Source organism: Salmo salar, chromosome ssa27 (assembly GCF_905237065.1).
Source record: "Salmo salar chromosome ssa27, Ssal_v3.1, whole genome shotgun sequence".
NCBI lineage: Eukaryota > Metazoa > Chordata > Actinopteri > Salmoniformes > Salmonidae > Salmo > Salmo salar.
In genome coordinates this window covers 29,890,961-29,903,455 of record NC_059468.1, presented here as the reverse complement: position 1 = coordinate 29,903,455, position 12,495 = coordinate 29,890,961, and the positions used below count along the sequence as shown (strand labels likewise).

Below are 12,495 nucleotides of genomic sequence, written 5' to 3'. Positions count from 1 at the left end.
ACAGTGACACATGACCTCTAAAAATGCAGTACTTTCAATGTCACATTGTAAAGCGATATGGGCACCAGTCCAGCAGGTGGCGGTATAGCATTTAGACCAGCAACATGGGGAATTATGTTGGTCAACCAGATTAAACAGGAAGTGGGTTTCTAAAAGCCAGCAAGCCATTTTTCGCTTTTATTTGATCGAAATATAACTAGCATAGTTTGCAAAAACTATCTTATATTCATACTGTGTGAAATACGGTTGTCTTTGAACCTTGTTTTCGCCAAATTAGCATTAGCTGGTTAGTCACCCATCAGCTAACGTTCGTTTACTAACAACAGTGTTTTATCCATTAGCTACAGGGTATCTTTAGCTCGCTTCAGCTAGTTAGGTAAGTGGCTACATTTCAAATTTCCGGGGCAACAATGGAAGGTTTAGAAACGACATACGAGGATTGTAATTCCGAGGACTACATTGATTGTGATGTAAGTAACGTTGAGTGTAGCCTAGCCACAATAAGCTAAACAAAATTATATTTGTAACAAGCTAACGACGTTACTAGGCTAGCCTTTTTTCCCCCACCACCACATCATGAAGAATCTTCTATTTTTTCAGGTCTGTAAAAGATCCATAAGGGGTGAGACCCTGTATAAAATCCACCGGACTACAGTACTACACCTGAAGGTAAAAAGCAAACTTGCAGTCAAATATTTTAACTACTCAAGTCACAACGATCTGTTACCATCTTATAGCTACTAGAGTAATAAGGTCAAGACAAATCATGAGTAAAATTCCTGTTCACAAAATAAATCACAACGGTAAGTTTAAAAATAATTCTCAATTACAAGCAGGAGGATGTGCTGGATGGGGCAATTCCATGTTGATGGAATTACAGGCTTGTGATTATTTTTTCACTTTAAAAATGTATGCCAACACAACCATTGATTTTAAAGTTTAACAAACCATACAACTCTATGCATACTGACTGCTTGAATATTTACACAGTAAAACAAATTACTGGATAATTATTTTTGCAGAGTTATGGTAAAATCTCCCTCAGTTATTCTGTTATCCGCACTGTTGTTCCTGTAAATGTGTTTTTGTAAAATTTTCTGTGGAAATGGTTTAGTCCTTGTGCAGGTTTAACAAACAAACAAACCATAGAAATCAATGGTATTTGTTTGGTATACAATTGAAAAATAAGTCTCAGCATGAGTCCTTTACCATGGAATTGCACATAGACGTCCTCTGTTATTAACCTCTTCTTTCCAGAACCAATGTTCTTCAAGAGCTTCCAAAAAGCAGCTATTGTTCACTTGTGTTCTCGTATGGTATTTTTCCTCTTTCCAGATGGCTTCATACTGCTTGTACAAATAACCAGCAAGGTATGGACTTAAAGTTCATCTTTGCTTTCACCTTTGGTGTACCACCACCTTCTGGTGCACCTGATTTATGGTACAGTATTTTCCATAAAACTCTTGTTTTAGTGAATATTGTTGATGAACATGGCACCACGCCAACAAGAATGGACGAACAAATCACCATGAAGTATCTAAAACCTCTTGATGTGTAACAAATATGTGCACACTGGAACTGTTTCAGTTTCATTCTGTTATCTCTTGATTCCTCTTGCTCCCAGTAACAACCTTAAGATGGGAGTGTGCCAACAATATACTTTTTCATGTTGCGTCATGGTTGAACAGAAACCACCAGAGGCAAAATGGTGGTCATATTCTTCTTGGAAAGGTGTTGACTTTGGAACTTACCGATTTCCTTCATTTTTACCCAGTGCCGTATTCATGACGCTTGGAGATGTCCCCTGTCTAGGTGCTGTAAAATACTGATGGATATCGCTGGGTTTGAATCGTCATGACAACTTGTGGGAATATTGGAATGTAGAGACAGTTGGAAGAAGGGAAAATGGTCTAATATAATAATATGTCATTTGGAAGAAGGAAAAAATCCAACGTAGTCATGCTTGCATACATTTTTTACTTATGGGTGGTCCAGGAACCGAACCCTCTATCCGGGAATTGCAAGCGCCAGGCTCTACCAATTCAGCTACAGAGGACTATGTCTAGGCTTGTCTTTAAAGGATCAAATGAATCTCTTTACTTTTCCCATGCAAAGTTGAGACTACTTTTGCCGTCATGCTAGGTTTGGTTCTTCAATCCCCATGTTTCGTTCTAATGGAACAACTTGACTTTCCGCTTCAGCTTCACTGCTGCTCCAAAGACAGATATTTTTGCCATCAAAAGCAGGTCATCTCGAGAAGGGACACCTATGTCTTGTCTTCCTGCTTGGGTCTCTTCGTAATTAATGTTGAAAACAAAAATGTCCTTTAACTGAGTATTTCAAGATTTTTTTCTAAGAAGTACTGTTGGCTCCTGTTAAGTGAGACTAGTGAACTCCGTACAAAGCTGTTCACTAGTCTCAATTGGAATATTGTTCATTATTTTTATTTTATATACACCAGATCTGCATGCTCTGGTTTAGTGTACAAATTCAGTCCGAAGCCCTATCCGGAGTCCTCTGCATTGAACCGTCATCGAGCGAGGTATTATAATAGAGAAATATCTTGACAATTTATTAGGGCAATGATTTGCCCTTAATTTACCTACAGGACTTTGCCACCACAGTATCATGGATCTTATTCACCTCTGAAGCATGCTGAGTGTCTTCCACTGGAATTTTTCTGACGCTAGATATTATAGTTGGAAGCAACCACATTCCTCTTTCAGTCGTTGTATGCCTCTTGGAGATATTTCATAGTTTTCAAACTACAATTTTGCATTACAATGAGCTAGTGATCATAAGAGGATGGACAGAGCAAACTGACAAAACACAAATTCCAATAATGTACTCAATATTTTTTTAAAGCTTTCAAATCAAATGAAGACACCCAGTTGCTAAGTTTGTGTCAAACCCAAACAATGGAAGTATAGGTACTAAAGTAAGAGGGGCAGGTAAGGTCCAGGTCAGAGTCAAGATTGGGATGTATAGTATCACTCCCAAATGGCCCATCAGTGCACCTCGAGCTTTAGGTGTGGTTTCCTATTATATGTGTATGGTGTGCATGTGATTCCGTTCCGGGTCCTAACCCCATCTTTATCTGTAGTTCTGATAGCAAGGTTGCTGGTTACACCAACCAGTTACCCGCTGATCCATTGCTGATTGACTTAACTGAACCTGTTTTTTTCGGTTGCGTCTCCCTTCATTCCTGACAGAAAGAGGACCACCTGGTTTCTACTGGTAAGTAATTTCATCTTCCCTTCACTCACTGATTGTCGACGATGAACTTGGACCTCTATGTGTCTTGTTGCTTCCCCTTCTGGCAGGGGTAAAGGAAGTTGAGTTTCAAACAGGCTCACTACCCTCTGTGCCAATAGTGTTAGTGCACATTGCAGAGAGGTTGTATGGAAGGGTTGGTACATAGCCATTTTTGTTGAGTAAAATTCAATTAAACAGACTGTGATATGAAGCTGCCACGATGAGCACCATGCAGCACCTCAGATCAGATGTGTGATGCAAGACCATGTGCTCAGAGTATCTGATCATATAAATGGAACAATACATTTAACATTAATGTGCACCAGTTTATTTATTATCCTATAAACTACTACTAGTTTGATGGCTGCAGCCATCAATTGTCCCATTAACAATCACACATTAGCAAACTTTCTTTTCTTACTTTACATTTCTCTTGTATAAGCTACTTATCGTAATGAATGATGTCAGCAAAATGCTTGCGGTAAGTGATCGGTGTCAATCATTTTCGGGTTTATCGTCCCAGCTCTAGGGTAGTGATGTTCCAAGGATCCCGGATAACACTAACCATGCTTTTAGTTGTTGGGGAAATCAGTCCTATATTGCTGTTTGCTTTGCATTACTGACTCTACCTTCAGAGAGAGAGAGAGCAGTACCATAGCTTCACATGGTAGCAGTTTCTATGAACATACAGTACCAGTGAAAGTTTGGACACACCTACTCTTTGCAGGTATTATTTTTGTTTTTACGTGATTAAATAATAGCGAAGACATCAACTATGAAATCATGTAGTAACCAAAAAAGTTTACCAAATCAAAATATATTTTATATTTGAGATTCTTCAAATAGCCATCCTTTGCCTTGATGATAGCTTTGCACACACTCAACCAGCTTCAAACTGGTAGTCAACTGGTATGCATTTCAATTTATTTATTTTATTTTACCTTTATTTAACTAGGCAAGTCAGTTAGTTAAGAACAAATTCTTATTTTCAATGACGGCCTAGGAACAGTGAGTTAACTGCCTTGTTCAGGGGCAGAACGACAGATGTTGTACCTTGTCAGCTCGGGGATTCGATCTTGCAGCCTTTCGGGTACTAGTCCAATGCTCTAACCACTAGGCTACGCTGCCGCCCAAAGAATTAACAGGTGTGCCTTGGTAATTTGTGGAATTTATTTCCTCCTTCAATGCGTTTAAGCCAATCAGTTGTGTTGTGACAAGGTAGGGTTGGTAAGTAAGACGCATCTCAACATCAACTGTTCAGAGGAGACTGCGTGAATCAGGCCTTCATGGTCGAATTGCTGCAAAGAAACCACTACTATAGGACAGCAATAAGAAGAAGAGACTTGCTTGGGCCAAGAAACACAAGCAATGGACATTAGACCGGTGGAAATCTGTTTTTTGGTTCCAACCTCCGTGTCTTTGTGAGATGCAGAGTAGGTGAACGGATGATCTCTGCATGTGTGGTTCCCACTGTGAAGCATGGAGGAGGAGGTGTGGGGGTGGGGCTTTGCTGGTGACACTGTGATTTATTTCAAATTCAAGGCACACTCAACCAGCATGGATACCACAGCATTCTGAAGTGATACGCCATCCCATGTGGTTTGCGCTTAGTGGGACTATCATTTGTTTTTCAACAGGATAATGACCCAACACACCTCTAAACTGTGTAAGGGCTATTTGACCAAGAAGGAGAGTGATGGAGTGCTGCATCAGATGACCTGGCCTCCACAATCACTCGACCTCAACCCAATTGAGATGGTTTGGGATGAGTTGGACCGCAGACTGAAGGAAAAGCAGCCAACAAGTGCTCAGCATATGTGTGAACTCCTTCAAGATTGTTGGAAAAGCATTCCAGGTGAAGCTGGTTGAGAGAATGCCAAAAGTGTGCAAAGCTGTCATCAAAGGATGGCTAGCTCGAAGAATCTCATAACATTTATTTTGATTTGTTTACATTTTTTGGTTACTACATGATTCCATATGTGTTATTTCATAGTTTTGATGTCTTCACTATTTTCTACAATGTAGAATGAGTAGGTGTGTCAACTTTTGACTAGTACTGTATATCTGTCTGCACCTGATTTATGTAAAAAATGCTCTTCCCATTTCCTGTGACGTCCACTCATTGGTATGAGAGAAACAGAACTTTTATTGTTGGTTACTGCAAAAAATAGCTGTTTTGTCAAACCAATCTAGCTGGCTCTTGCTGAAATAAGAATGGATTAAGTCCATGCTCACCGGTGGATTTCAACAGGTCATTAAAGCATAGTATGTCTGCAGTCTACCACCTGAAACCATTAAGACTAAAGTAAATGTGTCTGTATGTGGAATAAAATTTCACACCAATCAATTGGATCCAAATCTGTGAACTGGGATTTGAGTCTAAGTAAGTATGTGGTTCTCCTGTTCTCCATGTACTGGAAGATGCTAGCTGAACGGAGGAAAATAAACATCCAAAGGACATTGTTGTCTATGCTTTTAAGAGGAGGACCTGGCAATGGCATTGGAAAGCCCCTCAATCACTTTCTTTAAAGGCCTCTATATGGGGAACTCCTAAGTGCGAATGCAGTGAAGGCTTTGGCCCACAACTGACCTGCCAGCAATCACACAGCCCTTAACCAGACATGTGATTTAGCAAAGTCCCTTGCTTAGTGCAAGTGGCTAATCGAGTTCTATGCGTTGTCCCATTCTCCCACCCCGAGCACTGAGGACTGAAAACATCCACACTTTGGGTGATGTGTTTCCGAGTGAAAAGCACCTTTTTCTGAGGCTGCAGTCATGTGGTCCCACAGCCTTCACACACTTGCTAAAAAAACGGGACTCTTTGCATTGTGCTCACTCTTGTAGCTATCGGTATGCACACTTGAATGTTACCTTAAACTGTTTTGGCTGGCCTTTGGCGCAGAAGTATTTTCCTTTTATTTGTGAACAATGTTAAAAAGCTGTATATATCATATGAACTAGAATTAACAGCAAGAGGGCCGTACACATGAATGGTCACCGCTATGGTGATTTGCATCGCTATTCCTCGACTGCCTTCTATTTTCCTGCAATCGAATGTCCTAATGGACACTTCAAGAGTTCTACATTGCACAGACCGTAAGACGCAAGACTTAACAGTGGATGTGTTGAGCTGTGCCTGCTATTCTTACAGGTCAGTGTGCAAAAAATATAATCGGCTGCGATATTAGACAAACATTGCGCAATCCTGTCCCTGGTAAGCATGCTTCAATCTCTTTGAAGAGACTCAATTCTATTAGGATTGCAGTTCACTCCCCTTGGACCCACAGCTACTTCTTGTTTTGCTGCAGTTGTCAGAAATGCGATTTCTGCGCTGTGAGGTCATTGCGATTTCTATGGCTGATTTGGGTGAAGGAACACCGCAAGAAACACTTGAAAACGCCAGTCTCTTGGTAGTGACATGCAGTCTGAGTGGAATGTCTGAAGGACTCAAACCATTTCCTTCAGCAGACCAATCCATCATCTCAGTATGTATCCGTAACGAATATCACACATGGATGATGATGGCCAGGTTATCCATACATTTTAACCATTCGTGAAAGCAAGCACTTGAATGCAGTTGGTTGAACTGGAGAGAGAGCAGTTCATACACGCAGATGAAGGACTTGGAAGGATTCTGTATAGAGGAATGGTCTAAGATCCCTCCCAATGTGTTCTCCAACTCATTAAACATTTTAGAAAAAGTATTGAAAACAGGGATGTCAATTTTGACCCCTACTTTTGAAAGAAAATTATTGTTTAATAACAAGTAATCTTTATTTGAGCAATTGTATTAGCATAATATAATTTCCCTTTTTGTTGCATACAATATAGATCAGTATATTTATTTGAGTCATTTTTGCTAGGGTTTATCAAGGGTGTCAATAATTCCTGACCCCACTGTATGCATGTGAATTATTCCAGTGCTAAGATTAAATTTTTTACCGCTGTAGTCTGTTCAAGCACTAAAATCTAAAGACCATATCATTGATTGTGGCATTGATCTCTAACTTCTGATGTTGTGGGTCTCACAGGACGGGTTACCAGGGATCATGAGTTACCAGATTTCACGGATATCAAACACTACCTCAAATACCTGAAACTTGATGAGCCAATCATCGGTAACTACTGTATTTTAAAACCATGTCTAATTCAACACAAAATTATAACTTCCAAGTTGGTGCCCAAAGAGCATATACTTGTAGAAGTGAACTGGGTCAAAAGTAGTTAAGAGAGTTGTCGGGTTTAAAGTGTCCCTTTCTGACCTGTACGTCTCATTTCTTCATGTCAGGTTTGAGTCTTCTGGCGGAGGTGGAGCCAGTCTCCCATGACCGTCAGCCTGGCCCCAGATACATCTGCAGATTATGCGATCTGGAGGCATCCTTACCCAACATGGTCAATCATTTAATTGGTCGCAGACATCGACAGAATTACCTGGTAAGGAGGTGATTTACTGTCATAACCTGGATATGCGTCTCATGTATGATCCTCTTTCTTGCTGGACGTTTTATTAAAGCTAAGCAAGGATCTTGATGGTCAGGATCTTAAATATAGTGATGCTTGATGTACTTTCCTTTTTCTAGGATACGAAAAGGAAAGACTTGGTGACATGGGACAGTACCAATGCCCTGGCTCAATCAGGGAAGGCTTTACGAGCCAAGGCGGAGATTGTGGAAAGAGAGAATGGGCAAGGAAGTCCAAAGGTAAGTCATGATGAGTATAGGATTCCCCCTGGTAAGGTCCTGCTTATTGACAAGAGTCTGCATTTATATTTTAGTCATTTTGCAGACGCTCTTATCCAGAGCGACTTACAGGAGCAATTAGGGTTAAGTGAACATCAACAGATTGTTTTTACTTAGTCAGCTCGGTGATTTTGAACCAGCAACCTTTCGGTTACTGGCCAACGATCTTAACGACTAGGCTACCTGCCACTGTAGGTCTACATACCAGTCTATGTGCCTCTTGTAAAGAATCAAGTAATTGTTTCATTTATTTGCAAGTGTTATTTGTGTTCTATTTGAAATCTTCTGATCCTAATCTTTGGTTTTTATTTTAGCCTTTGAAGAAAAAACAAAATGTGGGCAAATTGAACATTTCCAGAGGTAAGATCTTTTCAGAATTTTTTTTGACACGTCTATTAGTCAAATCAGAAATAAAAAAATCTAAACTAAACATTTGCCAACCATGAGTCATTGAACTAGTAGTGTTTATTCTCAACTTGTCCAATATCAAACAGAAAACGTTGACAATGTTATTTTCCCTTTTTCAGTTCCCCCGAAAGAAAGAGGGGCCAAGAATCAGCCAAAACCAACACTTTCTCATCCATCAGACATGAGGCGGGAAGGACACCTGCATCCAGGGAGGATGGATTTCCCGGACGAGGAGTACCACCACAGAGGAGGCCGTCCTGAAGATGATCTATATAGACCTCCCTTCCATGAAGACGATCCTTACTTATTGTCCGGGGCGGTTCGAGAGGTCTACCTGAGGGGAGGAGACCCCAGTCTGCGTGGTTATGAGGAAGACGAGTTTCGTAGAGCAGGCTATTATGAAGATGACCTTCGTAGACGGGAGTTTATGGAGGATGATCTTCGTAGAAGGGATCACTACCTTGAAGAACAAATCCATGGTCAGGATTATTTGGAGGACATGCGTAGACGAGAGTTCTTTGAGGAGGGCGTTACAAGGCCAGGCCACCAAGAGGAAATCCCTCATCGCCACGCATACCCTGAAGAACCTCCACGTTGGAGTGTCTACCCGGAGAATGATCCCCTCAAACAGTTCTATTCTGATGAGGTTCTCCGTAGAACATTTCATGCTGCTGAAGCTTCTAAGGAGTGGGCCTTTCGAGAAGATGAAACACCACATGGGAGGAGCTATCCTCATGTCCCGGCCTATCCGCAGGAATTTCCTCCTGAACGTGCCTATCCTGACAAAGCTCCTCTCTGCTTTGAACACGACCATGGAAGGGCAGCCCACGGACCATCTGTACATGAAGACCCTTACTCCGAGGATCCCCGTAGAAGTGGATACCTTGAGGAGGCGCAACGCAGGGCGTACCCTGAGGAACAACATGGGCCAGCCTATCCAGAAGGCAACCCTCATAGGCTATCTCTCGACAGGGATCCAAACGGCGGTGACTACCCTAAGGGGCCAGATGGGCAAGGAGCTGCTGACGAAGACTTGAGGTCCCTAGATGACGGGACTCAACCAATGGACTTAGAGAGTGAAGGCAGCGAGGAGAATTTGTTTGAACTTGTCGAGACCATTCATCAGGAGGGGAGGGGTCCGCAGCATCCAGAGACAAAGCGAGGGAGAATTTGTTTGAACTTGTCGAGACCACCAGGCATGAGGGGGACTCCTCAGAGGCCAGCAGAGGGAGGCAGAGTGAGAACAGAGATCCCCGAACCTTTCCGGCGCTTCCTGGAAGGAGCCACAGATGACCACAAGAGCCCCGGGAAACGGAAGAGAAAGAGCAGGTTCTCCGATGCCACAGAACAGGAGCCGGATGTGTTGAAGTTCATGTAAGTGTGAATAAGTACACATCACCACGTGTTAAACTTCTCCATCATTACATCCTGAGGTGAAAGGTGTTTTGGCTACTATTACGTTCTATAATGATTCTTACAAAATCTTCTTCCCTCCAGGCAAGCTGATGACAATAGAAGGTCAGAACCTTTTGCCAAGCCACAGGTATATAGACAATGTTTTTAATTAAACTTTTATTTAGCAACGCAAGCCAGTTAAGAACAAATTCTTCTTTACAAGGACGGTCTACACCGGCCAAACCCGGACGACGCTGGGCCAATTGTGCGCCGCCCTATGGGACTCCCAATCACGGCCCGTTGTGATACAGCCTGGAATCGAACCAGGGTGTTGGTAGTGACGCTTCAAGCACTGACGCAGTGCCTTAGACCGCTGCGCCACTCGGGAGCCCTCTTTCTAAGCGCAACTGACATTTATAAATGTTTTACATTTTAGTAATTCAGCAGACACTCTTATCCAGAGTGACCTACAGGAGCAATGGGGTTAAGTGCCTTGCTCAAGGGTACGTCGACAGATTTTGCCTAGTCGGCTCGGGATTTGAACCAGCAACCTTTCTGTTACTGGCCCTACGTTCTTAACCACTAGGCTACTTCCGTGACTGACAATTGCTAAAGTTTGTTAATGGTCTATGTAATGTCTTATTGTGATATTGAGTACCTTATTCTAATTGTTTAGGGTGCTTATCAAGGAGTAGCAGGCTCCAGACCGATGGCAGAGGCAACTCCAGAAACTGGGAATGTTTTGGATGTACTGGTAAGATCCTAATAAAAGAGTAACACCAATCAAATGACATACCTTTTGCACATACCTTTAGTTGACTAGTGCACATTGACGATTTTTGGGAAGAGAAACTATTATTTAACTGACCATGTTCTTTAATGTACTTGCTTTCCCTCTAGAATAACATACAGGTTGAGAATGTGGAAGAGGCCAACTTCCTGAAGGACAAGCTGTGTAACCTTCTGAAAGAGTTCCAAGACAAAAAATCTGAGAAGACGGCGGTAATGCCTGCGGTAGGTATTCATTGTGTTGCACAGCATGTTGCGCAGTTGCTTTACGGATGTCAGTTGACAATGAATGGATATAGGCTGACGTGAGAATGCAAACATTTCCTCTTCTCTGAAACCTTTAAAAAGTTGGTTGATGTAAGTAAGATGGTCCTTTCCTCATTTCAACTGTAGTACAAAAGCCTACATCCAACAGTAATTTCCAAAGAATATAATCACATGAGTGAGGATCACCTGGAAAATCCCAGAGACGACTATGAAAGAAACTACAGAGAAGTGCAAGAGGAGAGATATTACGAAGGCCATCCTCCCAGACACTCAAAGGAACGCTCACAGGAGCACTACACTCCAGAGACCCTACAGGACCCTTACAGAGACACGGACATGAGAATGGAGAGGAGAGCTCAATATGAAGGTAAACTATGTATGCATGTTTCTCGCAACAAAATTGCATAAGTTCATTACAGTCATTTTCTTTATCTGTTTGTGTGACTTAAAAAAAAGAATAATAATCCCACATCTACGTCATCTTCCTTCTTTCAGAGGTCTTTGGGCATGTTGAGATGTACTCACAATCTCATGCTCGTCCAGAGGGGCCGATGGCATACCCCCACGAGGGGTATCATGGGCCGATGTACCCTCATGATTACCCACCTCCAGGAGATCTTTACAATCCATTCAATCCTGCACCCCCAATACACTGGGAGCGGGGGTACAGGATGGGTGTCCCTCAGTCCACCAGCCTAGACAAAATCACCTCCACTCTCCTGGAGCTTGTGGCAAGGAAAAAGTGATTTTACAGTAGAACCACCATTTGCAAAAATATTTGTATTGATCTGAGCTCAATTGTATTTCTGTTGGAATTTTGCTTTTGAAATGTTTCTACACTTTTATTTGCTTTAATTGTTCATCTTGATGGCTAGTTTTAAGGGTTAAAGGTTTTGTAGCAATTATTTGACATTAGTAATCAGAAAATTTGCTTTGAATGGTGTAGACATGTTGTTGAAAACAAATTGATTTCTTTTGAATAACTTCTATTCACTTAACACTGCATTGTAATTGACAATAAAACATTTGTGACCACAAATGAGTTCTGATTCAAACAAGATGGTTAAAGAAATATTACACTGAACAAAAATATAAACGCAACATGTAAAGTGTTGGTCCCTTGTTTCATGAGCTGAAATAAAATATCCTAGAAATGTTCCATACGCACCAAAAGGTTCTCATTTTGTGCACAAATTATTTTACATCCTTGTTAGTGAGCATTTCTCATTTTCCAAGATAATCCATCCACCTGACAGGTGTGGCACATCAAGAAGCTGATTAAACAGCATGATCCTTACACAGGTGTACCTTGTGCTGGGGTCAAAAGGTCACTAAAATGTACAGTTTCGTCACAACACAATGCCACAGATATCTCAAGTTTTGAGGGAGCATGCTGATTGCAGGAATGTCCACCAGAGCTGTTGCTGGAGAATTTAATGTTAATTTCTCTACCATACACTGCCTCCAACATCATTTTAGAGAATTTGTCAGAACATCCAACCGTCCCTACAACCACAGACCACGTGTAACCACGGCAGCCCAGGACCTCCACATCCGGCTTCTTCACCTGCTGGATTGTCTGAGATCAGCCACCTGGACAGCTGATGAAACTGGGTTTGCACAACTGAATAATTTTTGCTCA

The 12,495-nt window shown here is 41.7% G+C and overlaps 1 protein-coding gene across 2 annotated transcripts; it reads left to right on the top strand.

Annotated features, from left to right (window-relative positions):
* Nucleotides 1-122: 122 nt before the first annotated feature.
* Nucleotides 123-11,892, top strand: si:ch211-13c6.2 (uncharacterized). 2 transcript variants are annotated; one of them, XM_014178439.2, is made up of 13 exons: nt 123-470; nt 601-669; nt 3,213-3,237; nt 7,287-7,373; nt 7,544-7,689; nt 7,836-7,955; nt 8,309-8,354; nt 8,522-9,776; nt 9,900-9,945; nt 10,474-10,551; nt 10,698-10,811; nt 10,980-11,220; nt 11,349-11,892. In XM_014178439.2, the coding sequence occupies exons 1-13, from the start codon at nt 411-413 to the stop codon at nt 11,597-11,599; spliced, it is 2,538 nt and encodes an 845-aa protein (XP_014033914.1). In that variant the 5' UTR covers nt 123-410; the 3' UTR covers nt 11,600-11,892. The 2 variants fall into 2 exon arrangements, with proteins under 2 accessions (XP_014033914.1, XP_045565224.1); XM_045709268.1 differs by lacking the exons at nt 123-470; nt 3,213-3,237.
* Nucleotides 11,893-12,495: the final 603 nt, after the last annotated feature.